The 27,550-nt window shown below is 30.1% G+C and overlaps 1 protein-coding gene across 1 annotated transcript in view; it reads left to right on the top strand.

Moving 5' to 3' along the window:
* Positions 1 to 15,399, top strand: part of LOC124354264 — a 54,391-nt gene extending 38,992 nt beyond the window's left edge. Inside the window, exons 11-17 of the mRNA XM_046804597.1 lie at positions 1,008 to 1,143; positions 1,948 to 2,133; positions 5,811 to 5,909; positions 7,788 to 7,972; positions 8,831 to 9,046; positions 10,936 to 11,122; positions 14,519 to 15,399. Of these exons, the coding sequence (XP_046660553.1) occupies positions 1,008 to 1,143; positions 1,948 to 2,133; positions 5,811 to 5,909; positions 7,788 to 7,972; positions 8,831 to 9,046; positions 10,936 to 11,122; positions 14,519 to 14,934 (1,425 nt within the window). The 3' untranslated portion in view covers positions 14,935 to 15,399. The remainder of the gene's footprint in view (positions 1 to 1,007; positions 1,144 to 1,947; positions 2,134 to 5,810; positions 5,910 to 7,787; positions 7,973 to 8,830; positions 9,047 to 10,935; positions 11,123 to 14,518) is intronic.
* Positions 15,400 to 27,550: the final 12,151 nt, after the last annotated feature.

Below are 27,550 nucleotides of genomic sequence, written 5' to 3'. Positions count from 1 at the left end.
AGTTCATTATTTAGCAATGGATGATTTGAAAGGATAATTGATTATGGATATTTGCCATTGTTATATGTTACAAAACTGAATAAAACAAAATATTTTGAACAATTTTCTGGAACAGTAATATTTTCTGAGATACAAAATACTTTTATTAAATGGTAAATAAATAGTCTTGTCTATTCTTATTAGTAATGAGAGCCACACTGCCAGCTTTATCTAAAGAGTATAGTGACAATTAGTATGTAATACGAGGCATTAACTCAAACGACTAGTATTAATGCAATAGACAATGCCAAGCAAATAATATTGGATGGGTACCACTGAGTGATTTTGACCAACAAGTAGCCATCCTATCCAACCATTGGTGGTAGTTTTTAAACAATCGATTGATTACTAAGCAGCTCCGTGGGTTGAATATTGTTACTTACCTTCTAGACAGTTTTATCTAGAAATTTATACAAATTAAGAACCACCTGTATCAGTGGCCATCTTAATAAGAACAATGATATACTTGAAATACTTTTATACTTTATTCTCAATCCTTACTTTTAGTGATGGAATCAAAGTGAAGTCTCATTTTTAAGATATGATTAAATTGCATCCAAACTATTTTATTTGTTATTCAGAAAGCATTTTCACTTTTATATAGGTACTTTATATTTTACATATTAAAAAGTATTAACTTTAAAATTAAAACTAAATCACATTAGAATTGTATTAAACCTATCTTTAAAATGAGACATCTCTCATGATGCTATGGTCAAAAAATAAGATGTAAAAGTGTTTGACATTAATCCTATAGGGGGCTCAAGGTCACTTCACTACAATTGGCTCTTAAGTTAATAGTTAAATAAACTATTACTTTTACAACAATTTATCAGACAAGTACATTAATAGGTTTTATTAATAAATTACTCAAGGGAGATTTTGAATATATCCCATAACTAAGTGTATTTTTTTCATTCAGCCCAATTTTACTCTTAATTCAGTGTCTTTATTACTTTCGATTTTAGGTACTAGCCTGTGTATCAGCATCAATATTCCACTTTGCAGTGGGAGGTATCATTGGATTTTCAGCAATTTTGATTCCCCAACTTGAACGATCGGATTCTAGCATAAATGTTACCAAAGAAGATGTCTCATGGATAGGTAATTTACCAACAGATATTAGTTTGCAATAGCATTTATTAATTTAGGTGAAAAAGCAATATTACATGAAAGTTAATATAAAAGCAACCCATAAAATTATGAACTTTTGGATACAAGACAATGGAGTTAATTTTGCTTAAAGGGAATTTAGAATGATCCAGAATAAGGAAACATTTATATAATACCTTAATTTATTTACAGTATATATTTTTATTTTCAAATTGTATCCATTAAGAGAGCTGGCAATCCAAAAGCTGTCTATATTGAATCCACATTTGTATTTGTAATAGTTCATTATATATATATAAAAATTTCAATAAAAATTGAATTACAAAAAGTACTGGCTCCGCCGGGACTCAAGTCCGAATCTCTCACTTGCCAGGTGAATATGCTACCATTACACAACAGAGCCCTTACTTTTTACAATTCAATTATTTTGTATTTGGCCGTATCTGTCACATATGCGTTTAAATAACCAAACAACATATGATCAAAAGACCAAATACCTGTCAAATGACTTTTATTTATATTAATTAAATTTATATTAATGGCAATAACTGAATATGTATACAGGCTGTAATTAATATAAGGGATGATTTTTATAGGATTTTTTGGTTTTTACACTAATGGCAATTTAATTGGTTGTACTGCTCAATTTCATAATCTCTCGCATTGAGAGCCGCATCCTTACATCTACGCTATAGTAAAGGTCAAACATTTTCAAGTTATATTTGACTTAAAATCATAGAGTTAATCTACATATCATCGTTTCCATAATCTCAACACACTGAATCTATGTTACAGCAAGCATTGTGCCCCTGGTAGCACTAGTTGGTTCTATTCTGGGAGGATGCCTTGTGGATAGGATAGGTCGTGTCAAGACTATCAAGGTAGCAGCGGTACCTTTCATAATCGGCTGGCTATGTATTGCTACAGCCAACAACCTGGTCCTATTACTGCTTGGACGACTACTCACTGGTGCATCAATGGGTACCTATTTGCCTTAAGTAACGATTAAACTGTTGTAAAATTTTATTGTTATAGTTTATGTTATCTCTTAATGATGCCATTTTGTTATTTAATTTCGTTAACTCAAAAATTAATAATTAAATCTGATGTATATATAGATGTATGAATATAGAATTGATTCTAAAGCCTTCCTTCTTTTATCCATAAGCATCATTAATGATAAAGTAAATTTGTTAGGACAAATTGACAATAATGAATTGTTAAAACAAAGAGAGAAGAAAGAATTTATTTTCTCACTCCAACACAATACAAAGATAAGAGTAATATATATAACACATAGAGTATTCTACATTTCTATAAAATTGAAGAATACAACATTATATATTATCACTATATTTCACATATTTTTACAGTTAGATGAGAAAATTTAGGGCCTCAAAGGCTAAGCCTGATTTGAGGTTCCAGTATCGAATGGTTCACCGTATCAAATGCTTATCGTATATCGAGAAAAAGGCCAGTAACATATTTATTTTCATTAAGACCATCATAGACATTCAGCATGAAGTACTGCAAGGCATGTTCTGTACTTGTAGCATCTCTATAGCCAAATTGATTTTCACTGAAAAGAGTGATTTAATCAAAAAAGGACATTAATATACTCTTCATTATTTTTTCATAAAGTTTTGAAAAAGTAGAGAGCAACAAAAAAAGGACGAAAATTATTACATAAAGTTTTTAAAGAGCATTTATGAATTGTTATGACTACAGCCTTCTTCAGAGTAGATAGAAAAATACCAGATTCAAAACTGAAATCCAGCAAAAAAAGCAATACAGTTATTTTCATATAAAATAGGTAATAAACTACAATGAAAGCAAAGGCAGATAGCCAAGATAATAAATCCTGGAAAAAAGCAGAATATAATCAAAATTAAATTGTTCTTAAAATGAACATTTCTAATAATTAATGGATTGCTGTAATATACAATAATATTATAGAATGCCTGTGACTATTACACAACCAAATGAATGGAAACAATTCACATCACCACATGTAAATATGTGAATGACGTGATGATGTTTATTTCAAGATATGAAGTTCTGATGCAAGAAAAAGTTGTTTATAAAAATTGCAGTAGACTATGTCAAACTAAGTTATACGAGAATGTATAAATTATAAACATTAAAAATTAATTTAATTTACATATATGAAGAACCAATGGATTGAATTTAAAAAAAGATTGAATGCAGAAGTACTTAGATGAAACTTTTAGTTTATAATCTCGCTTTGCGTGGACTGAACAAGTGAATTGTCCCTAAAAATTAAGTTTATTGAACATAAAACAAAACTGATACAGCAATTTAATTTAAAGTTAAAAAAAAAGAAAAAAGTGTTATGCAAAACTAATTAATAAAATAATGTAAAATTCCATGTTCTAAGATTAATACCTAAGATGGCAAGTTCACTACATGGTTGATTAATATTATAAGCAAGAGGTTGGAAATATAATTACTACTAGCCTTTGATTTTATGTAAATTCAGTATATTGATTCACTACAATTTGGACTTTTTTTAGAACCTTGAAGAACCATTTGCATATCACAACTATAATTTTGGACGGTAATGACAAGCCAATTTGATAAAATTTAATTGACATTCAAATCAATAATCTACAATAAGATAAGGGTAACCTCAATAATTGCAAAGTCAACTACCCAAATTTGAACCAAAAGAAGAGGTTTCATTTGAGTTAATTGAATTTGAGAAACATATAAAATAATCAATAAATTTGAAGCATTTCAAGTGTATTTGTGTTTGCCAAACCCATTTCTCATTGCTGACTGAAACATTTTGATTTTTAATTAATTATAAATTTATCTTATTATGTTTCACAATATTATGATGTTACGAAAGATTTCGTCAACACCTTGACATCATCAGGTATCCACGTGTTAGCGTTCCGTTGTAGGTTAAAATCAAAATCACACTGACATTACACAACACAACACTTAAATAATACATATATATCTACAAAACACAAATCACTGCAACACAGTGGCCACATGTTCGCACGTGCTGGAAGAATAGTTTGCAACTACTGGAGGAAGGGACTTGTCAAGATAGACTGTTCATTGATTCATCATTTCCAGGTGCATTGCCATATCAAACAATGAATTGGCTGGAGTGTTTAACTTATCATTTAGTACATTGACAGGGGCACTTTTTAATGCTTTGTATATATCTCAGAATCTTCAAATGTGAACATTGAAGTATTTTCCTTGCATTTGTGAATATTTTTAGGTTTTTATTTACATTGCAGTAGTTGTGTCCTCATTGTATGAGATGTTCAGTGTAATTTTACTGTTGTGTAACAGTATTCTTTGGGAAATATTCCTTAAAAGATAACACATTCACTGCTAGTGTCTCTGATTTGACTTATATCCAAATTATGCAAGTGTGCAGTTGCCTGCTTTGAGTGGCATACCCACGGAAAAAATTCAGAGGGTGGTGGGAGTAATGTTGTAAATAGTGTACATGAAAATTATATGAGGATTTAATCTAGTAAAATGGGACATTTAGCATAGTAAAAACTATTTGTGACTGTTTCCAATAAATATCTACTACCAAGTGCTGCCATCTCAGATCGGAGACACAAATTAATGTTATATTTCCGAGGAATTTGGTATTTTAAATTTTTGATGTTGCTGGAATTACCTCATGACATTGTATATTAATAAGTAAAAACATATATTAGCATGCCTAATGAGTTTTGATTTTTTTGTAGCAATGCATGTATTAACTTGTTAGTATTTAGTAAACCACTATTTCTTCTTTTGCAAGATGTTTATATATATAATCTTAAAAAGCCTCAAAATTTGAAAAATGTATTAGTAAGACCTAGACTACCCTCTGATGAACTAATCCAACACTTAAACAAACCTTTCGGCTGTAAACCTTGTTATAAGCCTCACTGCAAAATTTGCAATTTATTAATAAATTAAAACAATTTCTGTAGCAGCACAACAAAAAGAAATGATCCAATAATTGATAAAGTGACTTGTGAACCCAACAATGGCATTTACCATTTGTTGTATAAAAACTGTCCAAAAGACTACATTGGTCAGACATTAACTCCATTGCACATTACAATGAAAAGTATCACAGCGATACAAGTATTAAAATTTAATTAAATCCTTATTTTTGGCCCATTGCATGAATGCTTTTCTTTAAAAGTTTAAAATTCAAAATCTACAAAAACTTAAAATGAATCCTTTGAAAATATCTGATCACAGGGTTCTACAAACTAAACATCCTAGTAGACTAAATTTAAGATATAGATAGTTATGGAGATAAAATTATCTATTAACATTTTAAATTTTATTAAATCACACAATTAACTACAAATTTATTTTATAAATTATTAATATTCCTTGTATAATGCAAATTATTTACTCTTTTTTATTCAAAATTTGTTTTATTAACATATGTTTATTTTTATTTTTTATATAATTTTTTAGTAGGTTATTATGTATAAACTTTTACATCTCTTGAAAATGTATTGTAATTCAGACAAAATATAGAGATTTTTATGTTTTACTTCTTCTGTTTTCCTTTTAAAAAAATATATTTTTTAAACAAAAAATTATATTAATGGAATTCACATTTAGTATCAAAACATTGCAGAAGTAAACTGTTGCAGCACTTTCTTTCAACACTGCAACTGTATATGTGACAGAGGTGGCTAAGCCTAAGAATAGAGGGGTCCTCACCTGCACTCAAACTTCACTAGTGTCCTTAGGTATGTATGTAAAAATAGCACATTCTTAATGTAACTGCTAAAACAGAAAACTAATCCTATACCTATCAAGTCTCATTCATGACATTATAATATTTCATTCTTAAAAATCAATTGTTAAACTTTGCCTATGGCTAATCATGGCTAGAATTTCATACTTCACTAAATTACGCTGAAAACAATATGGTAATTTATTCATATAAATATATTAATGGAACTTTGTGGAAATGCAGAAAAAATTTCAACCAAAAGTGGTGTAACTAGGACTTGTCTTTGGGGGATGAATGTGATAGAAGAGCACACTACACTCGGGGTATGAAATAATATGAGTAAATCTAAATTTAAATCAATTACATAGGTTTAACTCAAGGTAAAACATTTAACTGCTGTACTTCAAACAAGTTGGCTTGCTGTTGTACATTTTTTACTCTTTAGAGCTTATGGGGATGAGGGGCTCTATCCCCCTCATCCTCACCCTTAGTTACATGTTGTGGATGTTTTTATGGAGTGATATAAATCCTTCAATTCATACTTACAAATAGTCTGTGCCTTTTAAATTAACAATATAACTGTCAAACATACAGTAAATTTTTAAAACGTCTTAATCAGGGTACAAAGAGTGCATGTGCAATGACTCAAAGAGTGAATTGAGACAGAAGGGCGGCACTTTAACATTTGATTTGAACTTGTAAAGTTACTAAGCTATTAGAACTGGTCCTTTGTTTTGGTATTGCTATTACAATAATAATTTTTTATATAATTTTTAAATGTGTTCAATAAAATATGTATTTTTTAAATGTGTTTGTTTAACTGCAATCTATCTAAGTCGCTGCTTCTGAAAACTTTTTTTATCTCAAATCTTTTTTACTAAACATTTAGTCGAAAAGTTAAATGAATATCAAAGCAAAATGTTAATGCTCAGCGTAAAATATGTCTAATATCAAAGCACATACAAACTACACACATACCAAAACACTAACAACACATAAAACTAACATTGATTAAACGTGCTTTAAGAGTTCATGCCTCTGATGATGAAAATTTCCAGTCCACGTAGCTCCTGAACCATTAGAGATATTGAAAAACTCTCAATAGCAAAAATGTCTTATTTTTTAGATTAGAATCTAAAAACAACATAAAATATAGGGTGTTCTATAAAAGATTTTAAAGTTGGCCACCATATTAGAAAATGGCAGCCATCTTCAAAAAATTTGAAAGTGTATTCCTAAATGAAACTTAAAATTAAGCAAGTTCCAAATTTAAAGTGTGGTGCTAAGTCATGTAATTAAAAAGTTAGCTATTGGATCACTTTAAAAAACTCACCCGGTATAAAGTGTTTTATTCAAGTGAATTTTTCAACACACACAGACTAATTACATTATTTCCAGCCCCTCCCTGTAACTTTTAAACCTTACAATCATTTGTGGTAGATGTCAATGCACAGGCCTGCCACTCTATCACATGCCATATACACTAATCTTGGTTGTGACATTATAACCGTCATTGAACGTAATGTCCAAGTCAACAAAGGAATAACAAAAGGGGATAAAGTAGGAACATATGTTAAACTGTTCTCCACTATATTGCAGCAATGAACATAAAAAATTCATCTATTTCTCTAAAACCCTTTAAACAGTCGGCCCTCATTTCTGGGCAAAAATTTGTGTCAGAAAGTAAGTAAAATTTGTTTAGAACAAGCTTGAACAGTTTCGGGATTCTACTGGAAGAATGAAGCACATAACAGATGAAACAAGAGCGCTGCAACTTTGGTAAAGCAAATATTCGGATAATGTCAAACAGTTTTCGCAGGAGCCATTCCACTGTCCGGACACTGACCCACAGTAAAAGTGTTAACTCAAATTTGTGACCCATTTGTTCCAGGAATGATATGCATGTCTGCAAAAGGAGCCTTTTTTCATTGGAGGACCATTTCCTGGATATCTATATCCTTCTGCATCCTGCCTCTCCTGCTGATATCTTTATGGTCTCCAGAAAGTCCTGCCTGGCTAGTATCCAGGGGAAAATCTGAGCAGGCACTTAAGTCTCTCTTAATACTATACCAGAAGGTATTCAAATATTGGAAATTCTGTGAACTACACAAATTTGGTTTCATACTCAAAACTCACATTTTAAATTAGTTTTTAATCCAAGATAATCCTACTTTGGAATATTCCATCTAAACCTTTGTTATGGTATTCGTTTATGGGGCAACTCGAGTGCCAACAAAAAGGATCTTGTGTGGCAAAAAAGGCAATCAAGTTAATGGCAGATCTTTCTAATCAAGAGTCCTGCAGACAGACTTTTTGTTATTTTAAAATAATGACTCTTGCTTGTATTTACATATATCAGAATTTAATGTATGTTAGAGAAAATATCAACACCTTTATCTCTCATGAATTAGTACACGATTACGACACGAGGTTTCAATATAATCTTGTAGCACCTCAAGTAAGACTAACTTGTACCTATAATAGTTATAATTCCTAACAAACTACAATTAGCTATAAGAGAACTACCAATTAATAAGTTGAAACTAAGAATTTCAGCTTGGATTTAAGACAAAAGTTTTTTACTCTGTTGACGAGTACATGAAAAACAACATGTTTGATCTGTTATAAAATACATCTGGTTAATGTACAACTGTTATATAAACATATAACTAATTAGGCATATAAATGAGTTTTCATGTTAAATGTTTTTTCATGACAAAGCCTATTGTAACTGAAAATGTTATTTAATGGGCAATAAAGATCTTGAATCTTGAAAGATATATTCAAAAAATCATTTTTTTTTTAGCATGTGTAAAAAGCAATTTATTTCTTTGATTTACATTTATATAATTATATAACAGCATCCACAGTATTATTTGGATGCCTCAGTTTATTTAAGTTATACTATAGTCTATATTTTTATTTAAATTTCAGGAAAACATAGCAGAGCAGCAACTAGAAAAACTGATCAAAGAACTAAACAAAAAGCAAAGACAAGAATATCAAAGTAGTTCTGCTTTTTGGACACTTATACAAGGCCTGACTAAACCAACTGGCTACAAACCTGCACTTCTTCTCATTGTTATTTTTATCCTCCAACAGTTTTCAGGAATTACAGTCACAATTTACTACAGTGTCTCTTTCTTCCAGGTATTAAGATAATGAAATAATTTTCTTCTATTAGAACTACCAGATAATACCAAGGTAATATTTTTCTCATCCTACAAGTGTTTATTCCTCTGTGTTGTTTCATTATGTCTTGTCTCTTTCATGAATACTTTTTTTTTAGAACTGACAATCACAAGAGCCCTTTCAGGTTTTACAATAACAGCATTACTCGCACATAAACATAAATAGTAGTGTTCCTGTGTAACTGAAATTGGGAAACTCAAGATGTCAAGCTTTTTTGAATCATTGGTCACCTAGATTTTTCCACATACACTAAGAATGACTAGTACGGACCATATAAACGCAAAATAAAACATTATTAACTGTTACAATTTCATAATACTTGTATGTTGATAGTTCTTATGGGTTTATGGGTAATTCTCCATCAAACGCAACATTTTATTAAAGTAAAGTTGACAGTTTTCAATTACACTTATCATCTAAATTTCAACCATACCATCTCGCTAAACACCACTTTTTAAAACATTCATTTATTAAGTTTTAAATCCACGGACATGAGGTTTGCATCACAGACATAACACATCACACTTTGTGAGGAGTAATTGGTCTAAAAATATATGTTATTAAAAAATTATTTTAATAATAAACATAGTTAATACGACGTTTAAATTATTGTGCCACCATTTTGATTGTTATAATGCATTTATTTAATTTTTTTTATTGTCTCATACCAACCATCATGTCTGTAGGCACAGTTATTAAAGTTCTAAAAGAACTCAGAAGGTGGTCTTGGATAATATGTGAAAAGGTTGTAGATTTTTATAGTGAAGTTATTTCAAATTAAAAGTGTTGTTGAGAATTTGTAAAGGTCATACAATCATATCAGTTGCCAGCCAGTTGTACAGGTAAAATATTTTCATAATATTTCCTTCAAATTTCCTTCAACATTTAAATTCAGCAGCCCAAAATTTCACTGTGGTAAATGATGGTGTAGAGTCCCCTTACACAGAATCCAACTCATCTTTGATCAACAAGTATTTAATGACAGCTTGATATTCGATTTTGTCTATTTTCATAAAAATCTCACTCAAACGACTGTTACATAAAAACTGGGCATCCAAAATGGCTGAAACTTTGTTAAGTGACTGGAAACAGATGAAGAACAAAATTCAGTAGGTTTGTTTACGAGTGCTGCTATCTTCGTTGAGGTCGGAAACTTTTCATACCACCCTTGTAGACATATTATTAAAAGACCACCCTTAATATTACTGAAGTAAATAATATACATTTTATGAATATATTCAGATACTATGCATATTTCAAACAAAAATACAGATGAAAATGTATCTTGAGACTGTCCATGGACATGATTAGTCATATTCTGTGGACGTATTTTTATTAAATGAATCTTTTTATTTTTACTTCAAACTATATAGTGTCTTAAGATAATGTGTTACTGTTACTATTTAATATAAAATCATTATGCATTTTATATTAAATAAATTATATTCACAAGTTATTAAACAGTTTATGGAGAATAACCCTTATCCATACTTTTGCCAAAACTGGATACAGAGAGGATGATTGACTTTTTCACATCAAAATGTGACGAATTGATACTGTTGAAGCAAGTGGAAAGAAATCAATGTTCAAAGTTCACCCAACTTTGTAAGCTAGTTGAATATAAAGTTTTATTTTATTGTAATGATTATCAAAAGATACACTAGTTCCAAATTATTTTATAACTTCATGATTCCATCCCTGGAAAGAAATGCACTTCTAGATAATGAAATAAATAGAAAAATAGGGGTAGTGAAAACATGAATGGTCTAGTACTTATATACCCACCTCACCTACTTGTTTATAAATGAGATAAGATTTAAATTTCTAATTACCATGTTTAATTGTAGAGTGTAGGTACATCAGTTGACCCTTTCCTGAGCTCTGTTGGGGTTGGAGTTGTGAGACTAATCACGACTGTCGTTACTTCTGTCCTGTTGAGACATTTTGGCCGTCGACCTCTGTTCATATACAGCAGTATTGGTATGGCCATTTCAATATTCATAGCTGGATATCTTACCAAGGAAATACAAAATGGTAATAAAATAATTAATATACTTTATTTGTGTTATAAACATAATAATCTACAGGTATAATTTGTTGGTCCTTTGTGTTCTTCCCGCTACAACATTTGTCACAGCCGAGTTCAAGTAGCTAGTTTGCGCTGAGCTGCAGTTGCATACACATGACCGCCTCTATTGATTTTTCCTCCGAATGTGAATTGAGAAGTGTTATTCGTTTTCTGCAAGCAGAAGAGAATAATGCAGCAATAATCCCTTGAATAATATGCTGTGTTATGGAGAACATTATGAGTGATGATGTTCTATTCATAAATAGGTAGAAATTTTAGGTTACAAAAAGATTCGTGCTCTCTGGGTGCTACAGATATTGACTGATAACCACAAAACTTGCGGATGGTTTCAGCTTTGATATTCCTTGAATTTAACCTTCGGACATCTTTAAACTTTTGACGTGATTCACGCACAACACCTTCTCTCATGATGTTTTCTTCTTAAACATGGCATATTCCCAATGGATTTCTGCTGCACTATTCTCTTATGCTTACAGGAAACAAATAACACTTCTTAATTTACATTTGGCGGAGGAATAAATAGAGGTGGCCATGTTTTTTGTGACTGCAGATAAGCGTAAACTAGCTACTTGAGATGTTGAAGAAGGAGGTTGTATGGGTTATACTTACTTTCAGTCACTGTATTAAAAAACACAAGAACCAATATTTATAACTTTTTATTTTGTGAATAAAAATGTAATAAATATGATTCTTGTGTTTTTCAATGTAGTGATTGAACAAAAATAAAACTGCCTGAGCTCGGCAGTGACAAATGTCGTAGCGGGAAAGGTGCACTAACGAATACTATGCACACCGCACACTTGCCACGTGTCTGGCTGTCATGGCGTCAGATCAGAGGTTGAAAAAAAGTAGCCCTCGTACTATTTTCAGCTTTGGTTATCTGTATATGAAATAGGGCTATCTCATCCTCATGGTTATCACTGTCCAAGTTTGTACTGTAGGGAAAATTAAACTAGAGGAGGTTCATTAATATTTTTTAATGATTTTCTCTAGTCTAGCGCTTTTGAAGCACCTGTCCAATTTGAAGTTTCTGCTGTTATTAATGATAAATTAACAATAATATTGGTCTCACTGTATCAGTCAACAGCGGGTAACACAAAGATTTCTGACAATTTTGGTTAGCTTTTCAGATTATATATGTAACAAAAACAAATTTCAACATAACAACAATAAAAAACACACACAGTTTTAAATTTTTCGAATATCGTACATTGATAAAATTTTAATTGTCTGAATCAGGAACTAACCAGAGGAAGTAGATCTTTGGATAATGTGTTTGTTAATAATCAGAACCAAATTAATTCATGTAAACGTTTGTTGAATCAGAATCAGATTTCCATCATCAAGTTCTAGAGAGTTTAAATGCATATTCAGGTTCAATATTTAAGTTAGATGCCAGCTTTGTTGAGAGGTATACAATTACTGATAAAGACTTTGAAGGTATTGTGGGTGTTACAGACTGGGAGAATAAGTCTCCCTATGATATAGTTGTTAGTTTCATATCACTTGCTGTGTATTCTTCCTCAAAATTGAAAAGTCTCTGTTGATGATGAAAGATTTGATAAATTAGTGACTGCATTTGTTAAAAAATGTTCTACGTTTACAGAAGATAAACTAAGATAGCCTAGTTGCAGTTCAGTTTTTGCCTCTGTCAGACCATGTAAAAACACATAATTATCTCCAAATTTGGAAAGCCCATGGTCAACCATGTGTGCCATAATAAATATTTGGATTGGACTGTTGACAAAATGCTATTCATGATGGATTTATGGTATAAACTAATAAAATTTCCATATTCTAATCATCATGGACCTATAACAAATGTAAATATTTCTCTAGAACCATCCTTGGATGATCAGAATGGTGCTAAGAGAATAATTGATTCATTATGTACCATTAGTACCAATAGTAACCATTGTGACACAAGTCAGGAATCACAACAACCATGTTGTGTGTCAATCCCAGACTTCAGTTTGTGACCACATCTCATTAACACACACTTTTTGTGTTTGGTTATTCAAAAATGAAAGGGGAACACATTACACATCGTAGTAATTTAACTTCATTTTAAGATTACATATTATGACTTACACAGCCCTCGTTTATAAGTTGAAAAAATCTGATGAATGAAAAACTAAAGGAAAACTCTCTTCGTTCTCCTAAACATTGCTCAAATGTTATTTTTATCTTTCTAGACACAGACACATGTACTGTCATTATGATGCTACTCTATGATCTCTTATGGCATACAATTATGATCTCTATGAGTACTTAAATAGAGAAATTGTCTAAGGTCTAATACAATGACTGCTAAGTTTACATAACAACTTGTGAGTCATTCAGACAAATTCTTTTGTCAGATCAATAATTAATGTTGTACAGGATACAATTAATGTTGTAATGTTGTACTTCTTTCAAAATTTTTTATGAATATTTCATATTATTTCAAAACACAAAGGTACAAAATAACCAAATTAGGTATTTATTATTATTGTTATTACAAAATTTTGTATCAAATAAATTGGTTTATAGTTGAATACACTAAATTGTTAATTTTTCCACGGGTGTTACTCATATAACTGTATGCACATCAAGAAATCTAAAAAATGTCATAAAAAACGCTTGTTCACATTGAGAGACTTGACAGTAAATCAGAATTGACAGGTGAATGTTGAGTTTATCTCCAGTTCACCTTCCTCTTAGTGCAGCGCCTGGAATCTGATGCTGTCACAGATTTGTTTGGAATCCAGTTATGTTTGTCTGAAGAGATCCAAAAAAAGCCAACAAAAAACAAGCTCAAAATGAGCTTATTATATAATTTTGACAACAGAGACACCTAGACTACAAAATATAGTGTAATCTAGGTGAAGAGGTATTTTCATTTACTCATCAAGTGCACTATGATGTTTTAAACACGATCTCTAAGCACAGTGGAGCAACCTAGTTTTTTTACACGTATTCCAAACGCTACACTAAGAGGAAGGAGCTACACCCAACATTCACATTGAATCAATTCTTCCTACCACAGCTACGTTACTTGTAGAATTGACATGTTTAAAAAAATTGAAATTCACGTTAAGGCAAGCACAAAACTACTGGTTTTGTGAATGCTACTCTGGCATGGCTCTCTGTACACTACATAAGTGTGTTTATCATTTTCTATACTGCATTTAAAAAATTGTTAATGAGTTATAACATCATTATTAACAATACTACTTTTCCAATACTAACTCCAATATCATGTTCTTCTACAACCCAGTATGTTGTTTAGTGATAGATAATTAATAAAAGTGATCAAATGGATACAAAATATAAAAATAGAACATTTTTGTCTGTTGCAGAAAATGTAGAGAAGAACTCCTTACCAATACTGTTCATTTTAATGTACGTGAGTCTTGGCAGTATTGGGTTCAACACCATTCCCTGGATAATAAGTGCTGAATTGTTTCCAATAGAGATCCGAGGTATGGCCCAAAGCCTTATAATGGGAATTGCCTTCTTTAATGTATTCTCTATTGTCAAGATATACCCCTTTATGGACGAAGCACTTGGTGGATCCTTTCGAGTCCAATGGATGTTTTCTATTGTCTCTCTAATTGGTGCACTCTTTGTATTCGTATTCCTACCAGAGACTCACAAAAAGGAACTTATTGAAATTGAAGAATATTTTAAGAATAACTCAGTTTATCCATTGAGACATAAAAGGCAAACAAGAGAACTGGCCGAAGAAGCTGCGCTTGAAATGATTAAACAATAATGCAGCAGAATTTGATAAAATTTAAGAGATAACATTAACTAAATATGCTGATTGCTTACAAATACAAGAGAGTTTATTTGTAGATTTCATGACATGTACAGGATATTTTAGAATTCTTGCCAGGTGATGATGTGAACATTAAATACTAGTCCTCAAGATCTACAGGATCGTCATCTGATTCTCAAAGGATTGGCCAACCCTAAATGGCTCTTGACAAACCTACAAATGTTGAAGCTGTGATGCCTCTTCAAGACCATACTGCATGTGTGTCCATGTGTACTTAATGATTTATGGAATTGTGGAGTTTTTGTATTTAACGTTAGTTGTAATTGTGTTAACTTTAAAACCACCGCAGAAATTGAATGCTAGAGCCAACTTATTGTAAAGTGCAAACTTTCGGTTTCCTGTAATTGGGAAAAAATTATAAACATTGTCTTTTATTATTAAATATTGTAGGTTTAATAGTGAATACAACAATTTTAAAAAGGTTTATCAAAGTTTTATTTTCAACACCTCATGACTGCATTGTGCAAGACTTGCAGATCATAACAAATTACAAGTGGTAGATGTATTTTAATTGATAAGAATGCTCAATGATCTCAACGGTTTAAATTCATGGAAGAGCTTCATTATGAGATTTCCAGCTCATTTTCTGACTATGGATATAGTGTTACAATTTTACTTTAGGATATGAGTAACATTTTTTAAATAAGTTCGATGAATTCTTAATTTTTATAATGTAATTATTAATGAATGTAATTGTAGAAGATTGTAAATTAATAGATATATTAATTTTTTTTTACAGCAAATAAAAATAATGATCAATCTTAAAAATAGAATACCTTAAATAGACACAATGTTTTGAAATTCACAAAACGTATGGAAATGAAGTGTATCTATTTTAAACTGTGTTGTTAAGCGAGTTGGTGTCAAACAGACGGGCTACCATACAAGGTGAAGGTAATCTAGCATCTGATTAGTTTATGAAGTTGTGAGCAGGTGGGGAAGGCAAACACATTGGGAAAAAATACTTTCAGTTCACTCTGAGATGGGAGCGCATTCAGTTTGTTCTCGACCACAACCCAAGCTGGGTGTTCATCTAATGCTGGTGAAGTGCAGCTTTGGATCATTTCACAATGCTGTAAAAAGATAATACATTTTCAAATTAATTGTAGAAGATTTTTTAATATTTTGAAATATTTCATTTATACAAATATGATATTTAAATTACATTTTTGAGTGAGCAAACAATAGTGAATTTGTTTCTCCTGAGTAACTCAAGTGACAAAATTAAGAAACTGAACCTGTTTTAAATTAAATTCCACCTTTAAAATTTTATATTTCATACATAAATTACTTTATATATTCAATTGATATACTTAGTGAAAGTGAATCTTTAAGAGAAAATAATTTTTTGAGCTGGGATGGATTTGAAATATAAAAACATAATTTATGAACTAATTTTGAACAAATTCAAATTTGATACCATATTTTAAATAATCACAGATCAACATCACACATTATAATTTTCTTTATTATCACAGTTCCGAGGCTATTGCAAACATAAATTTATACATTTAAACAAATTTTTCAAAACCATGTTTCCATGTTTTTTTGTTTGTTTGTTATGTTTCCTTTCAATAGCTTTGAAAGACTTAATTATTTTAATTTGTATAAACAATAATTTGCATAGTTATACTGTCTACTTTTAATTAATTACAAGTTATTTTATACTTATTTTCTTAACTTCGCTAAGCTAATGCCATTTATACGACAATGTTAATTGCTATGGAATTTCGTCGAAAATAAAAAATTCTTAACATTCTCATTTTAATAACACTTAAGTTTACAATCTTATAGGTGTGTTTATTTATACTTTAATGAATCAATAATTAAAATTTTGTATTGATAAACACTTTAATTTATAGCATTGTAATTTAAATAACCTTACTCAATGTCATAAATATTAAAAAAACAACATTGTAAATATGGAGAGCACTAAAAGATGTTCATGTAGAATTTTACAACAAACAAAACAATTTTTAATTACATAGTATTCAAAAATTGTAAATTACAAGATCACATGAATCTTTATGTTCATATTTCCCTTAACATATTATTATAATTTGCATGATTACTTTTCTGTAAATAAAGAGAATTCAATAATAAAATAGAGTTTTAGGTTTCTTCATTGTTAAATGTAATGTATACAACTAGACCACTCAGCATACAACCTATATATATATATATATATATATATAAATGAATGTTTGTGTGTTTGTCCTTTATGGAATCGTAAAATATTTGACTGATCATTATGAAAATTTGTATGTATATGTATTTTTCCACGGAGAAGGTTTATATGCCATGCCTATTGACGGAATTCGCCACCAGGCAGAGCTGCAAAAGATAAAAGTTTTCAAAGCGTCTGCACACTATAAACTGCAATTTACGACAGTTACGTATATTAAATAGTCAAACAGTGTTTGAAGGTGCTAAGTTGTAATGTATATTTGTATTTTAAAATAAATTTTTCGTTGAACATAAAGCTTGAGTGTTAGACCACTTTAGAATAAAGTACATGTAATTGTATAATGGCTATAAACGTACACTTTTTACATATTTTCTTGATCGTGGCATCAAGACAAACTCTACATCGGCGTTGGAAATATAATTTACTGAACCAGAAGTTCTCATGCACGGGCAAAGCTTATGAAAAGCGTGTGAAACCGCTGGAAACAGCTAGTAAGAAATAAAAAAATTACTTTTACTCCACACTGTAAGCTTACTCTTGTGAGTAAGCATCCTGAGGTTCTCTACAAGTAAATCTGTATAACTGTCTTAACAGCAACTGTTGATAAAGGACAGAGAAATAAATAACATAGTATGAAGTACGTAACAAAATGAGTACTTTATTTACAAATAGTTACACTTAGATGACAAAATTACATCAATAGTACAATATTGAAAAATATGACTCTACAACCAGATAATGAGCAATTATTGATATTAGAAAACAATTTGTATTCAAAGAATAATACAGAAGAAGAAATCGCATATTAAATTACTCCTCTTTTGTATCAAATATAAGAGCAAAAAGGATTTTAAAAGTTATGATATTGTGTGGTGTGTGAAGGATATTGATTTCTGTGTAACTGGTCACCTCACTCAGTATGAATCTGACAGTGGCGTAGGAAAGCTACTAAACTATTTTTTGCGCTGTATCTATAAATAAAACATCTACATTTATAAAAAATCCTGTTATGAATTACAAGTTTTAATCAGTTTGAATGCGAAAATACACAGTCTTTTCTACTTTCTACAATATATGGAAAAAATATTATGAACAATAGTGTTGTATGAAAATTGTATTCTTTGTTACCAAATGTTACTCTGTATGTTGCCACACGTAAACAAGGGTTGTTTAATTCAGACAAATTATTAAGATTAAAAATGGGTGCAGTATGCCCTACAACTCACATCATACAATAACAAAAGATGAAACGTGTGGAAACACGACCACAATTTAGTTCAATTCTTTTCACTAGATCCAACTCACTATGCCTGTACATTTTGTTGTTTTTTATGTCTATTCAATGTTTTAATTTCTATTTATTGCTGCATAACCTCTGCTATTGCTTCTAAAAAGATGTCATCTGTAGGTTTGTACACAAAATAGTCAAAATAACTTCTTGGAACCATAACAATGCCTTTGTAAATTCAAATGACTTTAAGGTGTTTATTGAAAATTTCTTTCAGAAAATGGTAGTAACAAAGTGAAAGTAAATTAGAAGACACAAAAATTGGAAATGTCTCATAGTAGCAGTTATACAAAAAGTGATAATATCTCAAACAAACTACTGAAATAAAAGGCTATGAAAGAGTAAATAAATAAATATATGTGTGTTTAAAAGAAAACTCTAATAACACCTCTTCAGATAACACTTATTCTTTTATGTGTTCTATGTACTAGATAGATTACACTGGATGAATGCTGGCTAAACCAGACAGATCTCTTTAGTCTAGGTGTCTCTGATATTAAAACAATGCAAAAAGTTTGTTTTGAATGTTTTCATCTCCAACTTCTTTTGGATCTCTTCAAATAGACTTGAACTCAAGATTCCAGGAGTAAAGTCTGTTACAACATCAGATTTAGACGTTGCACTAAGCAGATGGTAAAAAGGAGCTAAACTCAACATTTCCATCCACGGAATTATACACTAAGTTCTCATGATTTTTACTTGAAACCATCGAATAAATTCTGTCCAGAATGGGGTGAATTCCAAATAAGACCTTTCTTTGGACATGCCTAATGTGGCACTGAGTGATTTTTACCAGTTCTTTGGATACAAAATTAATAGGTCACTAATCTCAAAGATGGTGACAAGGTAAGGGACACTTTATAAAGTATAGCTTGTACCAATTTAGAGAATGGAAAACTCATTCCTTCCTCCACAAAACTAAGTAGAATAGTAATTGGCTGTTGCAACTTTAAGTTTTCCATAACTGAAAACATCTTTATGTATTGAGAGTATTTATAGTGAAATAGACCATATTTTCTAAAAAGCTTTTATATTTTTCAAAATGTATTGTAAAAGGATCATCCAGAGTATTGTTGGTTCTGTTAAAATCATTAACTTCTGGGAATAATATTGTGTTCTCCCTGTATACAATCAATCGATGCAGATTTCAGAGTTCTTAAAAAGTTATAACTGCATCATTTATCAATACTCTACGATAAGCATTAGTTTTTTCTAGGATGTATAACAACATGACCTCCACAGCACAGAGTTAGGGTGTTCATACACCAGAACCACATGTGGAATTGCCAGCAATATAAAAATGTTTAGCAATTGAAATAAAATTGTTATAGGTAAAACTTTAATAACTGGATATTTATTGATAATGTATATTTTTCTCAATACTCATGGACTTCTCGTAACCGTTAATGTTAACAAATCTGAACATAAATTCATGTATTGTGATTTAAAATTTAGTATAGATCTACCTTCAATAAATAAGAACACTAGAACAAGGTCAGACTGGAAATAAAAGACAACCTGACTATGACTCTATAAGATCAAACTGTCTATCGTACTCATCTGAGACCAGACCAACACTTATAGGGCTATATCAGACACAAGACCTAGAGAAGTTAAGCAAGCCAGAAAGCTCTTTGAAGATTTCGAACGTCCACGAGGAGACCCTACACTTAAGTAGAACAAGCAGTTGATGATCGTGGTTTTGTTTACATTTAATACATATAAACAATTTGAGCAAGTGGGGACAAACAAGTGGCAGGAGATCGTGAATGGAAGATCAAGATTAAGTAATTGTATTACAACATTTTATAGCAATTTTTCTGTACCTCTTTTTAAAAATTGTGGAAAAGTACATTCACTACAAAGTGGATTTCAAACCAAACAACTAATTGTAAATGTTTTTACAAGTTACTTTGTAAAACTAAAATGTTTAAATGTTTCACTGAAAGGGCTTTGTTATTAAAAATTTACCTATTTCATGTGCTGTTGATATCTTTATTATTCAATTATTCAATATTGATACTGAATTTAGATTACTAGGGAAAAAGGTTATTTGGACCTCTTTTTAATCTATTTTAATTTATAAATTTAATAAAATCCTAGATTTACTGTGTTTGGTCCTGTTTTTTCTATTAATAAAACTGATAACATTAAAATAATTTAAAATTAGACTAAAAATTTCATAACATTTTAATTATATCTGACCAAAATAAAATTGTGATTCCTTTTTTTATAATTAATACAATTCAGGCATATAGTTATAAAGTCCATATACAAATTAGTTTTAATAACTCTAGGTAAACATGTACTTTAAAGACAGGATTGCCAAAAAAACTTTAAACAAATATTAAAATAGTCATATAAATGAACTATTACATTCAAAACATAAATTTGTTTTCATTCCAAGTATGTTTTTATCTAATTTTATATGAATTCACAAACTTTTATTTGGTATAAATCCAAATTACTAAAAAAAATTTGGATTACTGTAGCATATAGGCTTCTGGCATAAGTCAAATAAAGTCAACAACACTGTACATTAAAATTACAGAAATATATAATTTAAGAGGGGGAGGGCGGTATCAGAGGTCTACTTTTTCAACACAAAAAGTAAGAGTGTGGAAATTTATTGGAATAAGAATTCCTAATTCAAACTGCCTGAATAGGATATGTTTTTTTTTCACAACTCAGATTAAAAATAAGTTGAGGTACTAATATTGACATGCATTTACTTATAAAGACTTTATAAAGTATTACAAAATATGTACAGTATTTATTTCTTACATTTTTGTGACTACTGCAGTTTAGAAGATGTGTATTTTACTAGGATTCATTATTTAAAAAAAACATTTTATACTGACTAGTAGAATTTCTGGTTCTATTTTCACCAAGAGCTTTGGAATTTCCTTTTACGGTGAATTTATTATAAATACACATAATATTCCCTCTGATAATAGATTTACCAAAATTACATAAAACTTTACCAGACTGAGTAATATTTTACGCCACCATGTAAGATACGTTTTAATCATTTTTCCAATTTTTTAAATTTACAATACAACTATATATCATTACACTTCCTTAAACTACTGCATGAAAAAAGATTTGTCTGATAAAAATATATTTAAATCTGTCAATATTTTTAAAATTAATTTACAACATTTTAAAAACTGTATATTTTTAGGACACATGGAGAAGAGCACTATTCTTGTATTCTGTAGTACGTCAGTGTGGCTTCCTTTGGATTCATGAGTATTCCATGGACAATGACTGCTGAAATATTCCCCATCAAGATCCGAGGCATGGCCCAGAGCTTGATGATAGCAGTAGCCAACATAATCTTGTTCGTAGTACTCAAAATCTATCCATTCTTGGACGAAATGTTTGGAGGTGCCTACGCTGTTCAGTGGATGTTTGCAACTGTCTCAGCTGCTTCTTCTGTGATAATCTTCGTGTTCATGCCAGAAACCCATAACAAAGAACTTTCAGAGATCCAAGAGTATTTTACAAACAATACCATTTATATTTTTAGGAGAAAGAGAAAAGAATGTGAAGAATTTGGAGAAGAAATGATTCATCTTAAGGACACAGTACAGCAATTAGCACAAGATCGATAGGGCAAGATCTTAGACCTTTCAGGTTAATTTTGTAATTATTGAACATTAGGTGACTATCCAAACTTGATTCAATCAAGACGCTTTTGGATAAAAAAGCAATATGATGGATAGCTGTAAACCTTCAGTTCAGGAAAGATATGAGATCCTATGAAAGCTATTGAGGCTAGACTGTGTATCAAGTAACAATTTTTATAGCCAGTAAGCATAAGGCCAGAAGATATTTACACATCTACTGCCAAAAATTTGTTACAGTAATATTCCCTCAATTCTTTGAGGACCGGATATTATATTCGGGTTGAGCAAAATTGTTCACAGCTATTTCATTTGTAGGCAATCTAAAATAACCAGACTGAAAATGGAAATTAGGTTGATGTTTATGAAAATATTCATAACTCCACTAGTTTTCATGAGAAATGAGTAAAAGTTTTACTATATTGAAGGATAGTTAGTCTATTTTTGTTAACCCTATAATCATTGTAGTAACAAAATTATATGTATGTTGTTATAGAAAATTTATACAATTTTTATTTTCTGCAATTTTTAAATAAAATGGTATATTACATTATTTGTTGGCCTTTATCAAACTAATGTTACCACAATAAACATATTTTACATGAAAACATATTCTGCTTAGTTACACCAAATTTGAAAAAACATTGCAATGATAAATAGTTGTTTTATACTGAGCCTTTCTAAACATTGGACAGCTTTTGTAAGAAGTTTGTAGAAACTATCTTAAACTATATTTACAAAATTGCTATGTTTATGTTTTTAAAAACAGTATATTTTGCAAACATGCTTTGCCATGCATACTCCACAGCAACCTTCAGTGTATCTTGTGCAGGCTGTTGTTCACAAAGCACTTAACGAGAGCCAGGTGTGTACACGATTGAGTACACGATGGCAGTTGTGAAAGATCGTGTGTACCTGATGGGGTACAGGTTGTCATGAATGTGTTAATAAAATACTTTTTATTTAATACTAAATACTTTTTTATTTTTATAGTAAAGAAGAAAGAGATCGGAATAACTTTTACTCAATTTACACAACTGCTTTTCCTTTCACTTGACATTTTTAGACCATTAGTGAACCAGGGTTTCTTGTTTTGAATTGTTTTTCTTGTATAACACACTTTTGGGAAAGCTTTTTCAAAATTAATTTTGATTATGTCTACAAATTTTTTTAACATTCTATTTATATAATTGTTTTGTTCATTCGAGAAACATAGATCCGAATTTACATTAATAGAAATACAAAGTAATCAATATTATGAAGAGTAATTTTGAACACAACAGTTAGTGGATTTTTAAAATTTTGCTTTAGAGCTGGTTTTAACTGTAATATCTGTGTGGTGTGATCAGAAAGTCGAGTCTCAATAACCATAATATTACACAGATTAGAATCATAGTTCACTAATATGTTACTATGCAAGTAGCTGACTGAGGCTGAATTGGTTGGTTTACGTATTAAAATTGCCAAATTATGTGAGTTAGACTTGTTAACGAATTCAAATTGTAGTAAGTTTGGTTTCAACACATCTATGTTAAAGGCATCAACAGCAATAAGTTTAGAACAAAGATTTTTGAGTTGTAGATTATTCAAACAGTGCCTGAAACCATTAAAAAATACACCTATAGCAGAACTTGTATTATAAGTTCTGTAAACACATATTATGAAAGTAGTAGACATTCCAGGTATACTAACCTGTGGTCCACAGTTCTCAAAAAAGGGAGATTTACAAAACTTGTTAACACCTGGTTTATCAGCTACAACATAACAACTATCAGCTAATACGCACACTCCTCTACCTAGGTTTGTTTGAACATAACTTGATATGTAACTGTAACCCAGACGTGTTTCCATCAAAAATGTGTTATTTAGATTCAGCCACTGTTCTGAAAAACATAATATACTGAGTTTGGTATTCATAAACTCTAAGAAAATATTAAGTTCGTCTCTTTTCACTTTTCTAAAGATACTTTGTATATTACAGTGCGTAGTTAATAGTTAAACAGTTAAGATTTATAAGATTAGTCTGCATTTAACTTCTATTAACAGGTTCTAGATTACTTTTTTTAAAGTATTAAGTATTATTATTAGATATATTAAGATGGTTTTTGTGACTTTCCAGAAATAGTATTCTGGTAATTAATTGGATAAAAATTGAATGAGTTGTTTACATGACGTACTTGGCTTTCTATGATTTGACTGTCATTTTCAGTTCTTTTCTTCTATATTAAAATTTTTTTCAGTTTACGAGTATCTATTTTATTTTTTAGTTTTGAAAATGTTTGCTCCGCTTCCTCGACTATTAATTAGATACATTCATCTATCAAAACACTTATAACGTTTTAAGTTTGGTATATTAATTTTTATATTTATTTATATACTTTTTGGAGTTTTTAACATATACTGGCACAGGTTAAGTATATGAATCAGAATCACCTTCACTCTGTTTTACACATGGTGTCATAATTGCATATGCAATATTTAATACTATTCCTAACAACATAATTACGAATACAGACTTATATACAAATATATACACATAAGTACTAACATAAACAAACGTAATGATACAATTAAACTAAACAAATCTTAAAATAGTGACCATAGTTAATTGATTAATTATAATTATATATATAGTACTTATCAACCATGTATTTATTATTTCTATACATCCATGTACCACAACAGTTATAACGTTTTAAGCTATGGTATGTTACTTTTTATTTGTTTATTTGCTTTTTGGGATAATTTGTTTTTATATTGACTGAAATAGGTTAACTATACAAAAATTATCTAATTGTCCTAACTTCACATAATAAATATTAAAAAAAAAAAAAAAAACGGATTTACTCATGAAAATTATTACACCTGACCCTCTAAAATTTCTGCCTCATTAGAAAAATTCTTTTCTCAAAACACAACAATTTTTTCAAAATGACTATTTTGATTTGTTGCAATTTAAACTCATAAAGAACTACTGCACCATGGTTTGTTACTTCTTATAACTTGAGTTAATTGCATATTTTATGATTTGTTATCCAACATATGTGACCTTTGATAATTAATTATCACAAGACACATTATTCACTCAAATATCAGGTTTGTGAACGTTTCACACTATGGTGTAAATTATATTGTTATAATAGTTTAGTTTAGAAGTGTACTTTACAATAAATATAATAAGTGATCAAGATTGGCAAGTGAAAGAGATAGATAAAGAAAGAGGGAGAGTAAGAAGTATAGGGAAAGAAGTAAGGTGGGGCATAAGGTGGGAAGGTGTAGTAGGAGAAAGAGAGGAATGGAACTCTACCTTACGTTTTAGTTTGGTTTCAAGCAATCAGTTCAGATCAACAACAAAAAGAAAAGAATTTTGAGGCAAGTATTGGTTATTCTTAATAATTTATCACAATAATTCTCATCAATAAATTGTATGCTATGTAACATTTGATATTTTAAAACTGTTTGAATGTTTTATTTATAATAGAATTTTAATTTGAAAAAACCTGTATGGTTAAAAATTATTTATATAATTAAAGTATTTTGTGTTGCTTTCAAAATTATGGATAAATATCCCTTTGATATAGCAATACATTAATTTTGTGACTTGAGTTTTAGATTTCCAGATAATTTTTAGCCACATTTTATACAACTTTAATAATATTTTAATATTGATTTAGTTCCATATAAATAGAATATAAATAAACATTGCCATGTTATTTCTAAAGGTTTTACTATAAAAATTCAATTAAACATAATAAAATGTATCCAAATTCTTGTACTTTTGACGTGACAACGTCTTAAATTAGGTTGCGGCTCGGAGTCACTCATGAAAAAGTGTAACGCCCGGTAACGTTACGATGCCCGTCCAGTGGGTCCGCCGCACGGGATCCGCACGGGATAAAGCAGATAACTGTGGGTCCGCCGCACGGGATAAAGCAGATAACTATGTTTATTCGTGAAAATGTGGAGTGCTTAGATTCGTCATTTACAACAACTACAACAATAAAGGTAAATAATTGTACACTGATATTTCATTATCGTAAACTATGATTGATTGATTAATTGTTAGATTGACACAAAAGTTGAGAAACTGAGTTTATAGGTTATGTCATACTATTGACAAATGTTGATAGTGTTAAGTAAATTATTAGTTTAAATCACTCTGCAATCAATCGTAATTCAGTCGATTGAGAAGAAACAGCGCGTATTTGCTAGTCAAACATTTAAAATAACAAATTATAACCTCTAACCTGTCATAACAGTGCGACCAAACAAACGAACTAAACCAACCAATCACCACGCGCGAAGTTAGAATTTAACTGTGTTTAGCAAGAATTTCAAATTCCAATTTTAGTAAATGTTTTATTCAACTTTACCATTTACAATAACAAATTTTTATTAATTTCAAATTATGTACAATGTTTTAGTAAACAAAATATATTTCTATAGTTAAAATTTGTGCAATTCTTATTTTCATTCAATTCCTTGTTCCTATTGTGCAATTTAATAATATTCATATCAATAAATATTCTACCGAGAAAAAGAGACGTTGTCACGTAAAATCTTCGCCCGTAAAACCGACTTTACAGGCAACCATAATTTTTTTATATCAAAGTCTTCTAAGCAAAAACTATTACTCTAATCTGAATGATTGAAAACCCCTATTTCTATGGTGTAAATAATCTATTTAATCATTGATAGTAGGACAAAAGTTTAACAAAAATAAACATGCTTTGACATTTTTATCTACATAGGCAAGGATTTCAACGTTATTCTGGCTTGAAATTAATACTGTTGTTTATTGCCACAGTGATTTTAAATAGCAACCTTCCTGTAATGTCAACTAATTTAACAACATTCTATTTATAATTGTTTCATAATCTGGAATACAAAAATGTTGTTTTTCAGTAGTCTTTATTAATTTGTTTGTGCACATTACATTGGCTGACTCATTCTGATTTTGGTATATTGATGAAATTCGTATTCAACTGATCATTCTATCATAACATCAATCAAAACTCTAAAACTAGGTACTGGTTTCAGTGTCGAGAGCGGGGCACTTGACCTACAGATTAATAAAATTACACCAACCAATTTCTACCAAACAAAGAAGTAAGGTCATGTTCACAAACTGTGGGACAAGAGGTGGCTGTGAACATGCAGTTTTGTGCAATCAGTTTCAACAAATGTAACATGCTAAATTTTACACAATGTTAATGAAATCAACAATAAAGTTCATTTTTTCATCAGCAAAATGTGATGGAAACTGTATCAACCCAGTTTGAAGCCATGAAATTGTCTTGTAATTATTTCTTTCAATGTAATGGGTCTCATGAATCATTACAGTGAAAAACAACACAATATTTAATCAAATTTATAAGCTGATACTTGTAATAATGCAGATTTACTGTGTTTCGATTGTGAATATACTACTATTCATTCCAGTGT

This window comes from Homalodisca vitripennis, chromosome 1 (genome assembly GCF_021130785.1).
Source record: "Homalodisca vitripennis isolate AUS2020 chromosome 1, UT_GWSS_2.1, whole genome shotgun sequence".
Lineage (NCBI taxonomy): Eukaryota > Metazoa > Arthropoda > Insecta > Hemiptera > Cicadellidae > Homalodisca > Homalodisca vitripennis.
The sequence above is the reverse complement of the archived record's forward strand: the minus strand, read 5'-3'. Positions and strand labels throughout refer to the sequence as shown.